This window comes from Anabas testudineus, chromosome 22, assembly GCF_900324465.2.
Source record: "Anabas testudineus chromosome 22, fAnaTes1.2, whole genome shotgun sequence".
In the NCBI taxonomy this organism is placed as follows: Eukaryota; Metazoa; Chordata; class Actinopteri; order Anabantiformes; family Anabantidae; genus Anabas; species Anabas testudineus.
This window is the reverse complement of record NC_046630.1, coordinates 7,924,728-7,944,878: the sequence shown is the minus strand read 5'-3', so window position 1 is coordinate 7,944,878 and position 20,151 is coordinate 7,924,728. Positions and strand designations below refer to the sequence as shown.

The 20,151-nt window shown below is 39.6% G+C and overlaps 2 protein-coding genes across 4 annotated transcripts; one reads left to right on the top strand and one right to left on the bottom strand.

Annotated features, from left to right (window-relative positions):
• Positions 1-4,038: 4,038 nt before the first annotated feature.
• Positions 4,039-14,186, top strand: lclat1 (lysocardiolipin acyltransferase 1). 3 transcript variants are annotated; one of them, XM_026340051.1, is made up of 6 exons: positions 4,039-4,226; positions 8,172-8,339; positions 8,683-8,881; positions 9,475-9,621; positions 10,840-10,956; positions 11,861-14,186. In XM_026340051.1, the coding sequence occupies exons 2-6, from the start codon at positions 8,172-8,174 to the stop codon at positions 12,385-12,387; spliced, it is 1,158 nt and encodes a 385-aa protein (XP_026195836.1). In that variant the 5' UTR covers positions 4,039-4,226; the 3' UTR covers positions 12,388-14,186. The 3 variants fall into 3 exon arrangements, with proteins under 3 accessions (XP_026195836.1, XP_026195834.1, XP_026195837.1); XM_026340049.1 differs by having other exon boundaries at positions 4,039-4,382; XM_026340052.1 differs by having other exon boundaries at positions 4,053-4,076.
• A 1,925-nt stretch (positions 14,187-16,111) lies between these two features.
• LOC113148658 (protein yippee-like 5) lies at positions 16,112-19,126 on the bottom strand. Its single transcript, XM_026340427.1, has 3 exons — positions 18,966-19,126; positions 18,286-18,457; positions 16,112-18,162 (listed from the first exon to the last, which is right to left on the bottom strand). The coding sequence occupies exons 2-3, from the start codon at positions 18,424-18,426 to the stop codon at positions 17,938-17,940; spliced, it is 366 nt and encodes a 121-aa protein (XP_026196212.1). The 5' UTR covers positions 18,427-18,457; positions 18,966-19,126; the 3' UTR covers positions 16,112-17,937.
• Positions 19,127-20,151: the final 1,025 nt, after the last annotated feature.

The window sequence follows — 20,151 nt, the reverse complement described above, 5'->3', positions numbered from 1 at the left end:
ATTGGCTGTAATCTTTTCTTGCTCTATAAATATACCTTTTTTTTGTTGACTTTACTGAGCTATTTAACCATTTTCTCTCTTGTTTTAAAATAATTTGTTACACAGTAAATCTATTCAGAAGCTACTCTAGCCGTGGTCAGAGGTGACGGCATTCATTCTGCAAATGGTGAGATGATTACTTTGAGAGTCAACTGAGTACTCAGTGACATAGGGGGACGGAGTGTGTCTCGCACACCATTGTTGGCATGAGACACAGTATCTTCGAATGTGTGAGAGCATGTGTGCCTGGCTATGTATTAAAACTGTTGTCAGAGACCTCTGAGTGAAGTCACTGATAGCTCTTCTAGCTCATTCTTGGAATTCTTTCCAATGGAAACAATCTCATCATTGATCCCAGTGTGTCAGCAGAGTCTGACCTGCCAACCCCTGAATTCTCCCTGACTCCCAACTGTAGTCCACATTAACGCTGTTTTACTGTCTCTTCTCTACACTTAAACTCACAACAACCCCTTCATGTACCCATAACATAACCCCTCCCTTTAGTCTTTATGACATGCAGAAAAAAATTATGCATACCCAATGAACTTTTTTTCCACTCTTTTCCCTCATTAAGCTTTTTCTCCTATCTAGTTGTTCTCTTGTCCTTTCTATTTTTCACTCTCCCATACTTTTAGCCTATTCAGTTGTTTCAGCAAGTTTCCCATACTTACATGACATTAGAAGTGTACTCTGCATTCCCACTGTACATGTTATGTAACTTTGAGTTTAACATTTCATCATAAACAGTCACCTTTTTTTATAATCTTGCTATTTTAATACTGTAACTTATATAAACACCAAGGTTTATTCTGTGTGTGCATGCACAACTGTGTGTGTGTGTGTGTGTGTGTGTGTGTTTGTGCAAAGCTTGCAAACGAACACATGTGTTTAGGAGGTTTTATGTATAACTCTGTCTGTTATTATGAGCGCCGTGTGCGTAAGGGAAAGATTCTTTTCCCATGGTTCCTCAAGTGTGAGAAGAAAGCAGAGCTCTCAGGACATGAAGCAAAAACTCTCCTAGTTATTTATAACCTGTCTGGAGACGGCCCACCAAGCATAGACACATATCTGGCTCTGTCAACAAGCGAAGAGCTAGAATAAGATACGATGAGATGAACATAACAAGGAGGGAGGATTAAAAGGTGAAGTAGTCTTGAAAAAGAAGGATATTGAGGAGATAGAGTACAAAGAACAAACAATGGGTAAATCACAGGTTAAAAGCTGCTTGTCTCTCTTGGTGGCCAACTTAGGTAAGGCTTGCTGAGATAAGATAAAATGCAAGTACACAGTGAAAATGAACCTGCTTGGTGTCATTGTGCCGTCATAAAATCAACTTTCCAAACGACAGTAAAAACAACATGGATGGAAAAAATATTGCATAAGACCTGCAGAAGTCAGCGAGGCAAATCATTTGATGGTTTCCTGTCCTTTCCCTGCGTGTCATTTGAAGATTGACAACGGAGGACAGAGTAGTGATTGTTATTCAAAAACAAAGCCTCTACAACCCCACAGTTAAGCACAGTCAAGCACAGTCATTACACTGCCAAACCGTTCTGGGTACCTGAATCACATGAGACTGGCCTTTTGAGACATAATGAAACTGCTGAACTCACAACTATAGCATGTGTTGAAGAGTCTGAGCACCGTGGGACTCATTCTCTATTTAACGGCTGGAGTTGTGGGGGGTATGGTGCATCTCCATCTCATCCTTAAGCCTTAGAAGCTTTGATCAATACAAATCTAGCATTAACTTTATGCTGTATCTTTGTGTGTTAATATGCTAAGCCTGTTCCTACACAGGCTGTAAATTTACTGTACAAGAAACAGACTTAGCTCGTGGACCTGCCAATCTAATCTTCACTGCCTAGAGAAATGGGTTGAAAATGGAAGAAACACTGAGGTAAACACACAGAAATTAAGATGCAAAACTGCAGTAGTGCATGTTTTATGTGTGAGGTTGAGATATGATGTCACTGCAAAGAGGAAGTGAAGTGAAAGGGAAGCAGACTCAACTTAAATCATCTGTGTCGTCTCTCTAAACTACCAAGACAGCACAGGCTGTCATTAGAGACAAGAATGTTTAAAAAAAATAAACTAGATGAGGTTTTTTTTTTTTTTTTCAATAAAGCCTTGTTAAAGTGCTATGAATAGACTCCATTAAAAATAAACCAAAAGTTGCTGGACAATGCCCGAAAAAGTCATTCTGCTCTCCTACATGGTATTACATAAGAGTAGTGGTATGTCTAACATGAATTACAATTTATGGTATCCACATTTATCTGTTAATTTGATCTCCACTCTCACTGTAAAGTTAGATTTAACTTGGCTTACTTTCCATGCCGTTTTCTATTAGCAAACATAACTTAAGTGTGCATGTTTTTCATGGAGTAAACTGACTGTAATTCTTAGATATTCAGAATTCTCAAAGAGACTATGATAAGGAGTACCTGATCATGTTGTTTCTGCTAAATTATCTTGGACAAGCATCATTAATCATATGGATATGCTTCTCTTTTGAAGGTGAGCTAGCACCAAACTGGAAAAAAAAAAACGAGAGCTTAATTCAAAGCAAGGTTTTTCCATTCCCCTCTGAAGTGATGCGTTGACCCTTGAGAAGTTTATACTGATAAAGCTATACAGTTCACTCAGTCTCTCAGATAGAGTGCATGCCATAGGGAGCAGGTCATGGAAAAGTCTTGAGTTTGACTAAGTGCACTCTCTCTTTTATCCTGTCTGTCAGTCCTCTTCTACCTCACTCACCACACACACATAAACGCATACGAACACACAGGAGAGTGCATGTGCATGCCCTGATACACTCAGACACGCTGTCTAATCTGCACACACACACATCACTGAATGCTGAGGTAATATGTAACAGTAGAACAGCTCATAACTGTTAGTAAAAGAAACAAATGACACATGCTAGGATTTACACTACTTTAAAAGGCTATGCTGGGGAACTCAACTCATCAATACTATGCTTGAGACGGGAATGGGTTCTGACATATCGTTAAAATGTGGATCTAGAGGGGGAGCACTACAACAAGAGTAAAACCTCTCAAGCTCAGAAAAGAGGATTAGTGAGCAAAAAGGTATTACAGAAACTAACACACCTCTCCAGTGGAAGTTCATTTCAGTGATATTGAACACAGTTTTTAGGCCTGCTTAAACATTTCAACCAAGGTTTACTGTTGATGTGGTGTTGCAGCTTGGTTAAATGGTAAAATTGTATTATTTGTTTTATTATTTAATGGGATAAATTAGGTTTTATATATCACCTGCTTACAAACATGTATTTACTTAAATAAGGATGCTGAACTGTAATAAAGACCTTTTTTGTCCTTCTGTGTGGATTTAATTACATCACTTATGTGAGGAATTATCTTTTTTTTTTGTGAAAGAGGTAGAAAGCTCATGCCTTCAGTTACTTCAGTATTGCTATTTTATGCTTCATAATTCTTTTCTTTCTCCATTTATTTTGAAACCCTTAAAACATGAAATAAATTCACCTAAATGCAGATGTTCAGCTCATAATGCAACTGTGATAATGATCAAATATCGTGATAATTCGATTTATAACACACAATACCCAATACCCTTGATGTTCCTGATGGTATTAATGTAGTTTAATGAGGCTTTGGTGCAGGACCATTAGTTCTACTTATCTTGAGCACGTTTACACTGTGGTATTCCTGCATAAAAGCTCCTAATAAATAGAAATTAATAAATAATAATCATGTCATCGCCATTTGCAATTGCAGTGCATGCATAGGATGTCTTTTGCCATCTGTGAACCTCCTATTAGTATTTTGAATACAACTGCAAACATAACAAATAGAAGAATCATTGTCACGATCAGCCTGTGAAACCTACAGAGGTATGATGACACACATTTGACCCAGTTGACAGATGTGTGGTTTCCTGTCATCTCCTCCATGGATACTGTCTCTTGTACAAACAGCACCTCCTGTCGACATGTGGGTGTAAGGACAGAGGTTAAGGGTAACAAGTTGAGAGGTTGTGTTAGCAAAACGGTGAGGCGGCTACATTTAGCTTAAAGTAAATTATGTATACACAGTCACAGAAAGCGACGTTATCGTGGGTCCGTGTATGGATTAAGTTAAACTAATATTTACCGAAACACAATTGAGTCCGGAGACAGTTTCAACAGACGTCAGCAACCGGTAACGCAGTTGTTGATAAGCTTTGCTAATTAGCTTACGCTAGCTAGCTACTAGCTAGCTGGTTTGCTATATTGCTATGCCGCAGCCAAGTGTTTGGACTCGTTGGAGCTAATGTAACCGGATTATCTCAAACAAACTTTGATTTAAACACGAAAGGTGGGTGTTTTATAAATGTAATAGTAGACAGTAGATTAACGTTAGCCTAATAACCGGTTAACGGATAACGGTATTTGGCTTGTGTTTACAGTTGACTAGCTCGTCTTGCTAAGTTAGCGTTCATCTTATAATTTCTGGTATTAAATGAATGCTAAATTGCACTAGACAGACCGACTGGCTACGTTTCTCAAGCGAATGTTGTAGTTTACGGACAATTAGAGTAATGTTTAACTTAAATGGCAATTGCTAGTTTCTAAGTTGTAGTATTGTAGTAATACGGTTTAACGTTATTAGTTATATGTTGCTGGTCATGATTGATGAAACTTGGTGGATCACTGAAGAGTGTACAAATTGGCAAATACTAAATTATCATAACATGTCAGTTTTGCACAACCCTCCATTTCACCAATATTAATATGTTATACTGTCGCTAATCTTATTCGCATATTAGACTAACGTCATTTAACGTCACATATGAAAGAGACATAACGAAGAACATCTCGTTTGAGGCCTGTCTGTGGAAGTAGTGAGCTAGTTAAGCGGTGACTCAAGTGTCTCTGGTTATTCTAGTTATTTCTTTGCCCCACCCTGGGAGAATGGAAAATGTGTGCACGATAAATGGTACATCTGCTCCTTCATGGTGTTGATTAGATTGCATGAACGAGACGTGGTCTGTGTAGTCAGTGTTTCCTAATGCGGGTTGATTTAATCACAGGAAATATTCTGCGTTATTGAAATAAGCGATATGGTTGATTTTGAAGCTTAACGAAGCAGTCTGAGAGATGCCTGTGTCAAATGGACAATAGAAAGACATAATCAGACAAATGATACTCTTGAAATCCAGATTTTCCACTGTATACAACTTGATTGATCTCTCTCAGAGCTACACATTTTATTTAGTTATTCACAAAGGTTGTTCAAGTGTGTATGTTTTGTGTCTTAATAATAATAAATAATAATAATAAACATATATTTACATTTCTTGTGGTATACAACCAACTGTCCCAAACCCCAAAGTATTTAATGGGCAGTCAGAAATTATTAAGAAAAACAAAAAACAACAACAAAAAAAACAGCAAATTGTTAATGTATTAGGAATTACATTAGGTCACTGGCGTTCTTATATTACATATAATATAATATTGAAGACTCGATTATCAGGAAATTAAATTACTTTATAAAACAAGTCACAGTTGTTGGATGATAGCAAATTCTGACAAAACTCTGGAGGAGACTTGCTCAAACCAAGTGTCCGTTAGATAAAAAACAAAAAGACATAAACTGTTTGCAATTTAATTATCAATTCATCCTCTCTTTTTCCCTCACTATGTCACTTACACACACTTACCACTTATGCACATTGTTTAGCCTAGACATACTTGACCTCTTCACTTTGCATTGGTCTGATGGGATGTCTGGTCTTGGCTAAAAGTAAGGAACGCACTGTGATTGCCAGAGAATTCAGACTTGGATTATGTAGAGTATGTGTGTGGTGGTTTGTTTGGGGAAGTGCTTTCAGAATCATTACTATGGGGATTAAATAAATGTTAAACCAACCAAAATGCATGGTACTAAATCAAACTCACAAGTGGTACTAGTCACGGAGTATGGAAATAAAAAAGATTCCGTGGATGCCTTATATAAATAGTATTATCCTTGGTGTACATGCCAAGGGGAGGAGGAACACTTGAGCGTTATATTTACCTATCACTTCTATGGCTCTAGGTGTATCATATGTTTTGGCTGTGTGGGTAGGCTCACCTTAATGTTCTCTAGCCACCCAAGTGTGTGTGTGTGTGTGTGTGTGTGTGTGTGCGCGCGCGCGTGTGCGTGCGTGCGCGCGCATTTGAACATAGCTTAATTGTCACAATTGTGCTAAGCAAGCTTGTTTCCTCACCCTTTTTATGCCTCACCTTTTCCATTGTTAAAATGACTAACCCTTAAACCCTTATTGCCAGCATCATCACAAACGTGAACACACTAATGCACCTTCAGCCACTTTAGCCAGTGCCTTGAGACTTGCTGCGTCATGTTGCTTCAAAGGGCGTCAACAAGGGCAAGATGATGGGAGTGCTGGGGTCAGGAAGTCTGCACTGAAGGCTTGTGCAATCATAACAGTAATTGAGGTGGAAAGGTGTGAACCACAGTTCGTGTAAGGGAAGAAAACACATTGGTTGAACCTGCATTAGCTCAGATTCTTTTTGTCAGCAAGTAATAGGTGTAACTACATCAATACTCACAGTATTTCTCCTTTTAACATTCATCTCAGGGGGCATGCAGGGAATTAACATGTTCTAGTGCTGAGCTTAACAGTAATGAGTTTCACTTTTTGTGCAGGTTGTTTTTTACATTTAAAAATATCTTTTGACCATGGGCCTATTTTCTTATTTATATAGTCACACAAAAGTAGACATAGATGCAGCTTACTGTTTTTCTGCTTGTCAAATCAATTTTATTTAAGCGGTCTCAGCGTGTTAAGGTGCAGCGTATCAAAACACGTAAGTAAAGCAGTTTGATTTTGTTACTGAGAGTTATTCATCCATCTAATTTTGATAATTTGGTTTGACTGTGTGGAAATTAAGTGGTCTGTTTGGGCCTTTACGCCAGCATGGGTGTTTTAAATTATTCTGGCTAAACAGAGCTCAGGTTTGGTGGAGGTGTACCAGGAATTACATGAGGTCACTGGCGTTCATACTACACAACAAAGCAAGTGCAACAGTATGAACAGAATAGTGGGGCAGACGTCAACCAAGCACAGTGTCAAGCAGTGTAACCCAGAACAATAAGTGAAAAAACCTGTAATATGAAGTGGTCACAAATGATGTAATTGCAATGACAAGGGATCCCTGTTAGAATGTTGAGCTAAGCTTCTTTTGAACGTCATAGATAATTGAAGGTCCTGTTTCTTGGTTTTGGATTTCAGGACGATTACGGGCTCATTTCCCTTCCCTCAGGGATCTAATGACCACAAGGGTATTTCTGCAATGTTGCAGCTACAGTTTTGAACCTGCTTAACAAGTATACCATCTACTTAAATTGTTTTCATCTATGTTCATTATGGGTATTTGTGTCTGCAGTTAATATGTATGTTTTTGTTTTTTCATATTTCAAAACACATTTTTATCATTTACCTTGTCACACTTGTTGCACAGACTTGTAATGACTAGGAAGGATAATTATCAAACTGTGGTTGCTATCAAACATTTTGTGTTTTTAATCAATAATCAATCACAACAATTATTAGTTCAGTTGTATCTTCATTATTATGTAAAGATATTTTTTTGTTGAATATACTGCTCCTGTTGTAGTATCATAATTGAGCAAATGGCAAGGCAGACAGTTTTGTTTTCTTTACTAGCTATAGATGTGATAGTTTATTACCATCTCCATAAAATGTGGCTCAAAGAGTACAGCAAATAATTTCTAAGACACAGCCACACTTGATTTAGTGTCCATGCACCCACAATTTGTTATCCACAGTCAGAAAGGTTCCCCTATTTACATTCCACGGCAGGAATGTCTGCCCTGGATTTTCCACTGTTTGTGGGAAAATATGTCAGAAGAGCAACAGAACTGCAGGCTTTGTTATTGATGAGTGTCGATAATGTTTCATGTCATAGAGTTGCTCCACTGCAGCACCTTTCCATAGTGGAGATCCTAATCAGGAATAAGTTCCACAAATGTCATCCTTTTCTAAATCCTCTTTCTTGATTCAGCTGCTTAAGACAATGTTTTGTGTTTAGCTTTTACTCACATTCAGAGTAATCTTGTAATCTTATCTCTCCACAGATGGCTGTGTCAGTACATGGCCTGTACTTTGTGGTGACCCTGTTCTTGGGTAGTTTGTTCGGAAGCATCTTCATGCTGGGCCCAATTTTACCGCTGATGCTGCTGTCTCCTGCTTGGTACCGCTGGATCACAGATCGGATTGTCGCTACATGGCTCACTCTGCCTGTGGTGTGTACAAAAGCTTGGTCTTTGTGCCAGATGAAGTTACTATGTCTGACACAGTCACAATAATCTGCGTCATCTCAGCTTTATTTTTGCCTCCCTACTTATTCAGTTTTTGTTTAGACAGTATTTTGTACATTCAGATTGTTTTTAAAGACAAATCTTGTTTACAATGACCACATGAATTGACAGTACTATTCATTTATTTTCTTGTCATTCTTGTCTCTGTGTTGAGTTTGTCACTTCTCTATTTCTCCATATACATACTAACTATGTTTCTGTCTCTCACCCTCACCCCCTTTTCCATTTTCCTCCTCTTGTGCTTTCCCTTTTATTCTTCCCTCTATAGTCCTTGCTAGAGCTGGTATTTGGGGTAAAGGTGGTAATAACAGGCGATGGCTTCATTCCGGGGGAGCGCAGTGTGATCATCATGAACCACCGAACGCGTCTGGACTGGATGTTTCTTTGGTGTTGTCTGCTTAGGTACAGCTACCTCCGTCTGGAGAAGATCTGCCTCAAGGCTGCGCTCAAAGCTGTACCTGGCTTTGGTGGGTGTACAGTGGGTGCTGTGCCCTTTCCTGTGTACATATGCACGCACACGTCTGCCTATAATTACAATACTTGATTAGCAAGAAATTTCTTCAAAATAACACTTTCTTTTTTACATAATATCATTAAAATGAAGAGAGCCAAACCTAGCTAAAAATCCACACAGATATTAAATAAGTCCTACTGTCATTAAGGTATACCTGTCAAAATACTGCACTATAATTCATCAGTGCCACAAGCTACATCATCCAAAGTAATCACACAGTTAAATCAACACCTCTCTTAACAGGTTAAACAAAAATTAAACTCTTCATGAAGGTAGAATTTATTGAAGGATTAATTTGAAGCTATTTGTGCCTAATGAACTGGCAAATGAGTATAGTTAAACATACTGATAAACATTTATATATATATATATATATATATATATATATATATATATATATATATATATATATAAAACGACACTGGTTTTAAAAACAACAGAAAGTACCAGAGGCGGCATGCTACAGAGCACAACCCAATGTCAGATGCTTTTCCTGTTACATATTGGTACTGCCTGCTTTGAAAAAAATCGGTGTGTGCATTCCAGGTTGGGCAATGCAGGTGGCCTGCTTCGTTTTTATTCAGCGACGCTGGGATGCAGACAAGAAGCACTTGGAGAACATGCTGGACTACTTCTGTGATATCAGAGAGCCCCTGCAGCTGCTACTGTTCCCTGAGGGCACAGACCTCACTGGTGAGGAATAGAGAATGCATCACTCCATCCATACACGCAACAGTTTGACTTTAATTTAGTTGTTATTCTAAGAACATGTTACCCATCAACCATCCAGTGGAGTTCAGCGTTGCCTCACACCTGTCTTACGCCTTTGCACTAACACTGTTGTGCAAACACAATGTCGAAGTGATAAGGCATAGCTAAATCCATGGACACACACCCCACATAGTCACTTCTGCAAGAATGCTCTGATCTTTCAGTCCAAATAACAGTGACACCAGTGTTTAAAGATCACAATTAAGCCAATCAAAGTCCCAACTAGCTTTACCAGAGCAAGCTTAACCTGTCTTTGCATATCATGATGTCATAACGGGTCGAGTGTAGTTACATCATAATTGGCCACAAGCTTTAGGGCTTTAAATGTTGTTCCACTGTACAGGAATGACAGGTCCCCCCCTGGGAGAGCAGTGGCCTGTTGATATTTGTTTTTGTGCAATAAGTTCGTCCAGAGGAGCTACATGTTGCGTAATATGAGTAATGAGTCATGATATAGTTTACATGTTCCTGCAAGTTCCAGAGTAATGTTTGGTTATTAAACATATGTCATTTTTCCTGTGTTTACGTATCTCTGTGATTTTACATACTCCCCTCTATGTGTGTATTTCATAAATCTAACTATGTAGTTAAATTTACATTTATTTGATACATTTGCTTTTATTTTTGCTCAAACACAAAATCAGTTGAAGTTTTAATTAGCAAATGTTCATGCTTTAATAATAAAGAAAAATGGCTGAACAGGAGAATAAAGTGCAGATGTTCTAGCACCTGTCAAATTACCCTCATATCAATATTAGAGAAATATAACCAGCAAATTTAAGATATTTGGTTAAAAAAAACGTTTAATCTTTTGAATGTAGCTTTCTGCTGCTAGCAACACGTGCATTCTAGCTAAGGTGGTACGATTTAATACAAGGCCTCTTAAGTGGTAAGTGGCTGTCCAAAGTGCAAGGCTTTTTTTCTTTTTTTTTTTTTTTCTCTTCTAATGTGAAAATGCATTGTCGGTGCATCTAATCAACAAAAACATTATTTAATCACTTAATTGATAATATTATTGATTGATTGCTTCCTAACAAGAACACATTGTAACACAGTTCACTAACTTTTAACTAGCGTTAAAATGTAGTTCTCTGGTGGTTGTAACAGAGGTTGATTGGTATGTGTCTGTTTCTCCTGCAGAAAATACAAGATCAAAGAGTGATGCATTTGCTGTTGAAAACAGCCTGCCGAAATTTGAGTATGTACTCCATCCCCGAACCACTGGATTTACATTTATTGTGGACAAACTACGAAAGGGTAAGGCATATTCCAACATCCACAGTGTCTGAAAACATTGAATGTCTACATTAAAAACAACAAAATGAAATCTTATACATCTACTAATCTGCTGATTCTGTGAAGCAGCAGACATGTAACTGTCTATGCACTTAATATTTTATTTGATTACTACCATTTTCTGGTTGCGTGGAAAAAAAAAGTTGTTTCACTGACGCAGTTTTTTGAAGAGGGATCACACCTGTTATTCTTCTTAGACTTACTGTATGCTTAATCATACTGCTAGCCATTACAACACCTCTGAGATTCTTATGTTTCCCCATGAGCTAATTCAGGCTGTCCTCCAGAGTTCTAAAATACCACCTCTGGCCCCGCTGTCTCATCCCCCACTCACTCTGGATGCTGAGTCTGGCACTAATTCTCTAAGCAGGTGTTGTGAATCAATGTGATGTCATCGGACTAAGCTAATCCCCCACCCCCCTCTCTCTGCACCATTGGCTGACGTGCTGCACATATTGTTTATGTCCAAGTGCACTGTACCTCTCTCAGCTCTATTTTGTACTGTGTACAAGTTAGAGCTGCCAGGTGTCATTCTGTTCACTTGATATTTCATTTACCTCTCCCTGTGTGCTTTAACAACAGTCAGTTCATTGATGATGGTATAAAGCTAACCTGTGGAGATTTTAAAAGCTTTAACCCCCTTAAAACTCAGAGATACTTGTATGATGATTAAGAGGTGGGATTTTTAAAAGAACATAACACAGTATAATGAAAAAAGGGGCTAATATTAAAGTCTTTCTGGAGTGTTGTCTCCATAGTGTACAATTGAAACTAATAAGGTTAAAAGTTAACCATATTACGTAAAGTTACGTATTTGTATCACATCATTCTACCTTTACTAATTTAAAAAATGGACTTTTCACAGGAGACAACCTGGATGCCGTCCATGACATTACAGTGGCTTACCCCAAGAACATCCCTCAAACAGAACGCCACCTCATCTTAGGGCTTTTCCCCCGTGAGATCCACTTCCATGTCCGTCGTTACCCAGTGGCATCACTTCCCACCTCTTCCTCTGAACTTGAGTCTTGGTGTCGAGAGCGCTGGGCTGAGAAGGAGGCCCGTCTTCGGGACTTTTACTCAAGCCAGCCCCGAGCATTTGACAGGGACGGTGTTGCACGTGTGCCACCTTGTAAGTCAGAGCTGCGAGTGAGTCTGATTAAAGCCGCTTCACTGCTGTACTGGAGCAGCTTCATTGCACTGTGCTTCACAGGCCTGTGGCTGTGGGCACCGTTCAGGCTCTATTTCCTGGTCATGTTTGTAGTGTATATGGCTCAGCAGAAGCTATTTGGAGGGCTGGAACTGTTGGAGCTGGCCTGCCATCGATACTGGAGGTCTGTGACTGCTGATGTGAGTGAGAAGAATAAGGTGTTGGATGGTAAGATGGAGTAAGTATGGGAGACAGGGATGGCTGGACAATTATGCTCAGCAAGGAAACCATAGACTCCGTTGTATTGACCTGTTTTTTCCAGAGGGCTAAAGAATTCCTTTGAGGGGCCCAGTGCTCCATGCCTTAGAAAAGGAGTAATAAGGACACCACCTGTTGGCATGTGTTGCTTCACTGGAGAGGATTTACCTTTCTCGTGAAATACAGAACAATGAATGTTATGTACAATTGTGTTGAGTTCAAGGAATTCACATCACAAGTGATGTGTCACTTGCCCTATATTTCTGTCCTGTATAATCATGTGTTAGCTTGCTGTCATTGCATTTTATCTGTTTTATGTTTGTTCAGAACCTAAGTGGGGACATGTCTTGAAACAGTGCTGTTAAAATGTCTCATACTGTCGACATATATTTCAAAACGGCTTTATTGTGTGTTATGTTGGATCTATATCTGTGTCATAAGTTATGGAGCAGAGCCATAGTACAGACCACATGTACATATGATGACTTGACTTTAACCAATATTCAAATCAGCACTGTAGTTGGCTGGATTAGAATCGTTTACAATAGCTTACAATAATAGTCTCCAGCAAAGAACGAAAAGGACATTTCATTTTAGAAGAATTGGTAACAAGTGCAGGCGCACCATTGTTTGACATTTCATGGGCATAAGTACCCATTTATACTAACTGGGGAAGGAAGACTTGCCAGTTAGTCCTTCAAGATAACTTCTATGATGTTTATTACTGTATGTTTTGTTATGTTATTTGTAAGATGTATGTTATTTTCTCTCTGCTTGTTTGCTCAGGTAGCATAAAAGCAGACAATATGTGGCACAGCAACCAATCAGAATGTAGTCTGTCAGGAAATGGTCGCTGTACCCACCACTGACAGGGATGCCTGTAGCTTTGCTTAAGCAACGCTTTTATTCACTGATTAAACAAGATCAAAGATCTGACTGATCTTGTGTCTGGATAACTGTAGAAGCAGATGAGCTTTTTGCCCTTTCTGGGAATGAAGGGATGCCTTGTAGAGGCAGGATGTGGGTGGTGCTGGGGTGGAAGAATGTCCTGTTGGGACAACATTACCCCTCGATGTGCAGGGTGTCACAGAGGACCAGACTTGGAGTGGAAAACTGGCCCTGAACTCAACCTAATCCAAAAAAGCCCTGTAATGTCCACCTCTGCCTGTGTCCCTCTCTAGAGGACTAGCTTTGATGTGTCTGCTAAACTTAATTAGCAAATGACAGCTGAAAAAGCTACTCCAATTGTGCCAAAAAGGATGGCAATCAAAGATTGGAGTGGCACTTGAACCACACTTTTAACCACAGACTGTCCTTACCATTTCACACCATGTTAGTTCTGGAAGTCAGGATCCATTTACACATGTGGAACATTTAGGCAGTTTCTGTAACACTGTGTAGTGCGTAAACTAGGGTGACTGCTACTTCCCTACTTTCATGGTCAACCGTACAACACTGGTAGAACATTAATAGAACAGTCTTTCTTGTTTATAAGACTGAAACTAAAGCTCCTGTATTTGAAACGTAAAGGAGCTGTTTCCAGTTACTGTGTTAAGAGTTTTATCATAAACCTGTTTTACTTTACCAAACATGGTACCATATCCATTCACTATTTAAAACTCCGAAACCAGCTATAACCAACATATTTTAGTCCTGTGCTGTTTTGTGTTGCTTATTATACAATCAGTTGCTGATGCTGGACCTCTTTAAAGTCACTGTCCTCAGGTAAACACAGTGGACACAAGTCTGTCTCTTAAACGAATAAATAAATATATCATCTGAACGTGTTTCTGGTTCTTTCAGATTTTATGGACAATTTAACATCAACTCATTTAATCTTTTGGTAAATGATCAACTATATAGTTTAAAATGTTCCTGACAGTGTGACGTTAAGTTGCAAAAATAGTGATTGTAGGTTGTTTTTCTTTTCTTTTTTTTTTAAACATTTATCCACTTCTGCAGAGCAACAGACATTACATTGTCATTTTTTTACACTGACATTTTAGTTTCTGCAAAGCATCATCATTTTAATCTAGATTGTACTGTAACAATCTCTACACTGCAGTGAATGAGTCAACAAGACCTTGAATGCTCATGTTACACAACACTAGGCCACACTTTGCCCTATCTGTTTTACATTCACACGCATTCAGGTCTACCATAGACAACCAAAAAGGTCAGGAGCTTTGAAGGTGAAGTGCAGTCACCATAGTAACTAATGTTGACTCTCTTGTCTCCTAGCAACAGGATGTGGAGTGATGTCAATGGAAACCATGCTATTTTCTCCTGCTGCCAGATTGATGTCAGTCTATTGTGTGTGTATGTGTGTGCGTGAAGAGTGGTGGAAGTACAGAAGTTTATTTCTATATTCTATATCTCTGCTCTCCTGAGGGGATAGAGAGGGGGTGTGATGCTGACATCCTGTGAAATTAAAGCAAGACAAAAGGTGAGGATAAACTTAAAATAGCTGTCCAGGGATGATGAATCATGGGCCAATTAAGGGTGCAATTGTGCCCCTCAGCCTTCTTCCAACCCTCTGCATCTATATATAAGAATCTACATGAGACACATGAGAGCATCATTTCTCTAGTGTGTCTTTTTTCTATTATTAGACCGACTCTTAGTAAAATAAATATTGAATTAGTGTAGAGGAACTTGAGGTTAGGATCTTTAGGGAATGTCGTTTACCCAAGTCCTGCCCAAGAGTACTGCAGAAGGACGTCTGAAAAGTAGTGGAAAAATACCTCTTGCTGTGACCACAGACGTAAAGACTAGAGTCACATCTAGATTTGTACCATGTCTATCCAATTGCATGCAGACAAATAGGATCAACAAGGCAGTGTAATTATCCTTATCTGTCCAGATGGCTTTTTCAATAAAGACAGCAGACAGTGCTGAGTTTACACGGGCAAAGACTACAATGAATTATAAAGCAGGACAGTGAATTCTCAGGAGATCGAGCCTTCTTTTTTATTCTCTAGTCATATTCAGCATTTGGTCCTAGATAGCCACAAAAACAACCATGTTCTCAAACCATTATTGCTCAAAACAAGACACGCAACTGTGGTGGATCCCAAAATAGAGAGTTTGTTGTATTAAGCAACCTTAATTAATATTTGTGTGAGCGATGTTTAGGGACGCAGTGTCCATGAAGGACGCCTCTAGGAGTGGCTATAGAAAAGCAGAGGTGTTGTTGATTCCAACACTGTGACACAGACCCTCACACACACACCAACAAAGAAGCCGTTCAACAGGATCAGAGCTATAAATATCTCTACGGCAGCACCGCAATATTAGTGGGTGGATTAGGAGAGAGTCGTCACTGCCTATTTATAAACCCAGTGCAGTCAAAGCTCTTCAACTTGGGTGATTCACGATGAGTTCTGAATAGGTGGTATCAAAATCAGATTTAGTGTACATGCATGTTCTTTGTCAGTTATTTCTGTCACATTTTACCTTAATAATTCATACAACCTTTATTTATCTGCCAACGATTCAGTGGAATCTATTCGTTGTCTCTGCTCTGTGGAGCAACATCACTTTTGACGTGTGACAAGTGAAGCTCTACAGACCATGACTGGATGGCAAACGTCAGAGAAAGGCGAAGGGCTCAGCATCACGTCTTCACAAATCCTCCTGTGACTTGGTGTCCTGCTGCCCCCTAGTGGTGCACGGCTTTGGACCACAAAATCATAAAACAAGACAAAATGTTTTAACGCAGCATCTTTATTTTTAAATCACATCAGAAAGAATCTTGCCATAGTCACACAAGTAAACATCTTCTTCAGACTCCCAATTAAGAAAATATACGCAAAGATAAATGTATTTGTCAATAGCATAATAATATCAAGTAAAGCAAAAACAATTGGCTTTTAACAATAAAATGCAAAAAAGTGAAAACAAAATAATAATAATAAAATTATAACTATAGACTGTAATGGCTGATAACTATACCCTGCACTGGGCTGGTCTCAGTAAATAGATGATCTCAGTTTCTTGTTTTCATATATGATTTTACATTTTTGTAGAAATGTACTGTACAATAAAAACATCACGAGTGAGGGCTGGACCATTTTGCTAATTTCAATATGCATTTACAATGTTTCACCAGGGCCATGAAATAAATCAAACATATTTTAACATTTTGACATGTTACAATCACAAGTCATTGTTGGTATAAAATACATCACGTGGACATACTTGGAGACAAAGACTTGACTTTTAAGCTTCTTTGGCTCTGTATGGTATGACCAAATGTATCCTAATCTGAGGATTATAAAAACTACTGAACTCAAACCTGACTGAAAAACGTTTTGGCTTGTTGTTTCCAAATACTGTTTTCTGTTTTTCTATAGCTCTGTCTCCTCGCTAATTTCAAATGCTTATGTGACCCACCCTCTTCTAATACACCCCCAGAGACTGCCTCCATCACGCTGAGACATACTCTGTCGTAGTGAAGATGCTTGGCTGGAGGGAACATTCTCCTGATAAGTCACCAAAGTGACATGTTGTTCGTCACACTAGACACAAACAGGCACAGAATCCATGGTTTCAGCCGTTGATTGCTCGAATTGAGTAAAACTGCAGGATCAATTGTATGATTGTCAACTGTACAGGAACCCACTTCCACACTATGACAGAACACTTAAGCCACTTAATTCAAAAATGTCATGTCAATCAAAATAATTGCACATCATGTGAGCTAAGTCAAAATAAAACAGCTATTATCATCAAATACAATAACACCTTAATATGACATCAATCTGTGCCATCTGCATGGTATCACGTGAATTAGAACAGAGGCTTGAAAGACTAAATTACATTCATTGCTCTACCAACTAATAAAAGGTAAACAATGTAGAAGTAACAACTCTCATGGTCTTAATTGCATTCATTGCTCACCAGTGACAAATACACTGAGACAACGTTCACAACACAGAAGCCATACAAAAGCAATATGTAGAGTGACACATCCACTGATTCATTTAACAGTGTTGGTAAATTAGCGGACTGGTTGCTTTGCTCATGTCTTGATGACGAACATCCTCAGCTCTACAATCTACTCAGCTCTAAATAAGAAAAAACACACAAGTGATTTATTTTTGTGTGATTTACCATGTCTATTATCATGCATGTATTCAATTACCATTTAACAACGTGTGGATCATGCCTTGTGCAGCGATGGTGAAAATCTTATGTAACCGTGCATGAACAGTTGAGAAGTGAAGTTACATCTGTCCTATCTGTGTTCCCAGCTGTTTCAGGGAGGTGAAGGTGTCCTTTGATACATATATCAGGAGGTATTTTTTGGGTTAGCTTGTTCAGCAACAATAGATCCAGCAAACCAATCTTCTAATCAGCAGAGGTCTAAGAGTCGCAGGCCAGCGACAGGGAAGGTGTGCGGGGTGAAGCCAAAGCTTCACTGACCATTAAGTCTGCGGGTAGCAATGTGCAGCGCAGAGGCAAAAGGGGAAAGGAGAGGGAAAGGACACAGGAGTGAGCCTTCCCATGCAAGTTAATCCAACATTGGGCGCTCATGAGTTGTCCGACGGGACGTGCTCTTCAAAGCCCTCACTCTCCCGAACCAGCGCCCTCTCCAGGATGACACGACCCTCCTTGTATCGCTGACTGTCTTCAGTAGCAAACTCGTAGATCCAACCCAACTTGCTATTGCAGTTCTTGCAGCTGACATCTCTCACCATGTGCCTGCCAGTGAGCATCACTCTGTCCTGCACCTCGCTGTACTGCAGGTTCACCACCTGTGGGGTTGAGACACAGACGCACGCAATTTTTAAAGCAACAACAAGTTACTGAACATGTGTAACTTGTATAATTGTGACCTCTTCCAGATTTTAGGGATTTTTTTTTTTTACTTGTTGTACCTTATTAAAGAGGAAAGCTCTGCCAGTGGCTCCTGTGAATCGGGTGGAAATAAGCTCAGACCTATTGGTCAGGATGGTGTCACAGTTGGCACAGGAGAAGAGACGGGTCCCACCGATGTGGTCCAGGAAGATACGTCCCATCGTCAAATCTCTGGGAGTGACTGGACCAAGACTAAGAGATGAAATGTTAAATAATTTATTAAACTATTGTGAAAACTGCTTTTTTTATAGTGAACCAAAAACAGAAGTCTTATTTACTTTATTGTCCTCATAACTGTTTTTTAACCATGCTGCACCACGAGTCAGCAGAAACTAGCACAGACTGATTATTCACAGAAACATGACTTTTAAGAAAACAAACACTGAAGCATTTCTGTTTTCAACAAGTACTTTCTGTTCTGACTATGGCTATTTTGCGATTTTGGCGAATACTAAACTAATCACCCTTTAGATTATGAAACTTTGCCTGACTCTAGCTGCCAAAAAAAACAACAACATATCAGCTGCCTTTCGTTGCGAGTTTGGGCATGTTAGCAGGGGGCTGTGCTGAGCTATGAAGCTAGAAGGAGCTAGCGTTACGTTAGCCGTTAAGCTAACAGCGCTAAAGCGACGCTAGGAGCGAGAGAACAACAACAACAACGCGTATTTTAACAACTTGGCTCCAAACGACGGCTTCCTACCTTGTGAAATGTGTTTCGGTGAGACGAAATGTGTCCCCCAGCGACGATGTCACAGATATTTGAGGTGAACTTCAGACGAACATCTGTTGTTTGTCACGTCGTCGTCGTTGCTTTGTTGTTCTCTTTCAGCTGTTCCTGTCGACTCTGCTACTCCGAGCTAGTATCAACATCCGGTCATGGCGGCCTCCTGTGTGCTCCACCAGGTGTCAGCAGAGCGGAGCAAAATGTCCGCATGATCGAGGAGAAGCTTTAAATACCCTGATTTCACCCTGCAAGCTTGCATGAAGCACCACCATCTTGTGCCTGATGCAGTATTTTCTGATTTTATATTTGTGCTCATCACATCGGTTCACCACTCACCAAGTCCTTTTTAAAGCACAAGTCAGGTTCACATGCGGTATGTGAAAACACTCTGTTCAAACTGGCTCTTTCTAATTTGATTTTTAATGAATGGAACAAGAGGCACAATTCAAAGTTCTCCTCTCCTGCAGAAATGTATTCAAATGTCCAGTTGAGATCAGGCTTCATCAGTCTACGCTAGTCAAATCAATCAGTTTGTGCAGCACCAGCAGTGACAGATTGGATTTGAACACATCTTCTACAAATGTGCCTCAGAGTCAGAGTCTGGCAGCTGTAGTCCTGTGAAATTTGTGGCAGGCAAAGCCGAGATGTAGGAAAAGGACAGGCCTTTTTCACTAAAGACATGTGGTGTTAAATGTCACATCATGAAAAGCACCGGTGTTATGCATGTTTGAATTTACAATGACAGTTTAAAATGAGACATCATGTGTTTCGTCTCAAGAGGTTTGATTGTGCATGCTGGTAGCCTTGTCAATAGGGCATCACAGTAGTCAGGATTACATGTGACTGCTCAAGGTGTTGGGTAGAATATTTGGAAAGGTGGGGGTCTAATCTGTCTGTAGCAAACCTACATGCACGGGAGACGGTAGAGCTGTGGTCAGCGAAGTCACCGAAGATCCTTATTTAGTGCTGTGCTGTAGTAAAAGGTCTGGCTGGAAAGAACAGGGCATCTGTCTTGGCGAGAATGAGCTGAAGACGTCATTCTGTCACGAAAGCAGAGATGAAGGACCTGAGCCAGCCAAGAGCTGCAGCAGAGATGCTCAGTTCAGAGTTTCACAGCGTCAAAGGCTGCAGTTACAAGTAACAGCAGACACGAGGAGCTGCA

Coding starts and splice junctions, on each gene's coding strand:
- lclat1 (XM_026340051.1), top strand. CDS start 8,172: ATGGCTGTGTCAGTACATGGCCTGTACTTTGTGGTGACCCTGTTCTTG. Junction 8,340..8,682: donor CATGGCTCACTCTGCCTGTG/GTGTGTACAAAA, acceptor TTCCCTCTATAG/TCCTTGCTAGAGCTGGTATT. Junction 10,957..11,860: donor TGTGGACAAACTACGAAAGG/GTAAGGCATATT, acceptor GACTTTTCACAG/GAGACAACCTGGATGCCGTC.
- LOC113148658 (XM_026340427.1), bottom strand. CDS start 18,426: ATGGGACGTATCTTCCTGGACCACATCGGTGGGACCCGTCTCTTCTCC. Junction 18,163..18,285: donor GAGCTTTCCTCTTTAATAAG/GTACAACAAGTA, acceptor TCAACCCCACAG/GTGGTGAACCTGCAGTACAG.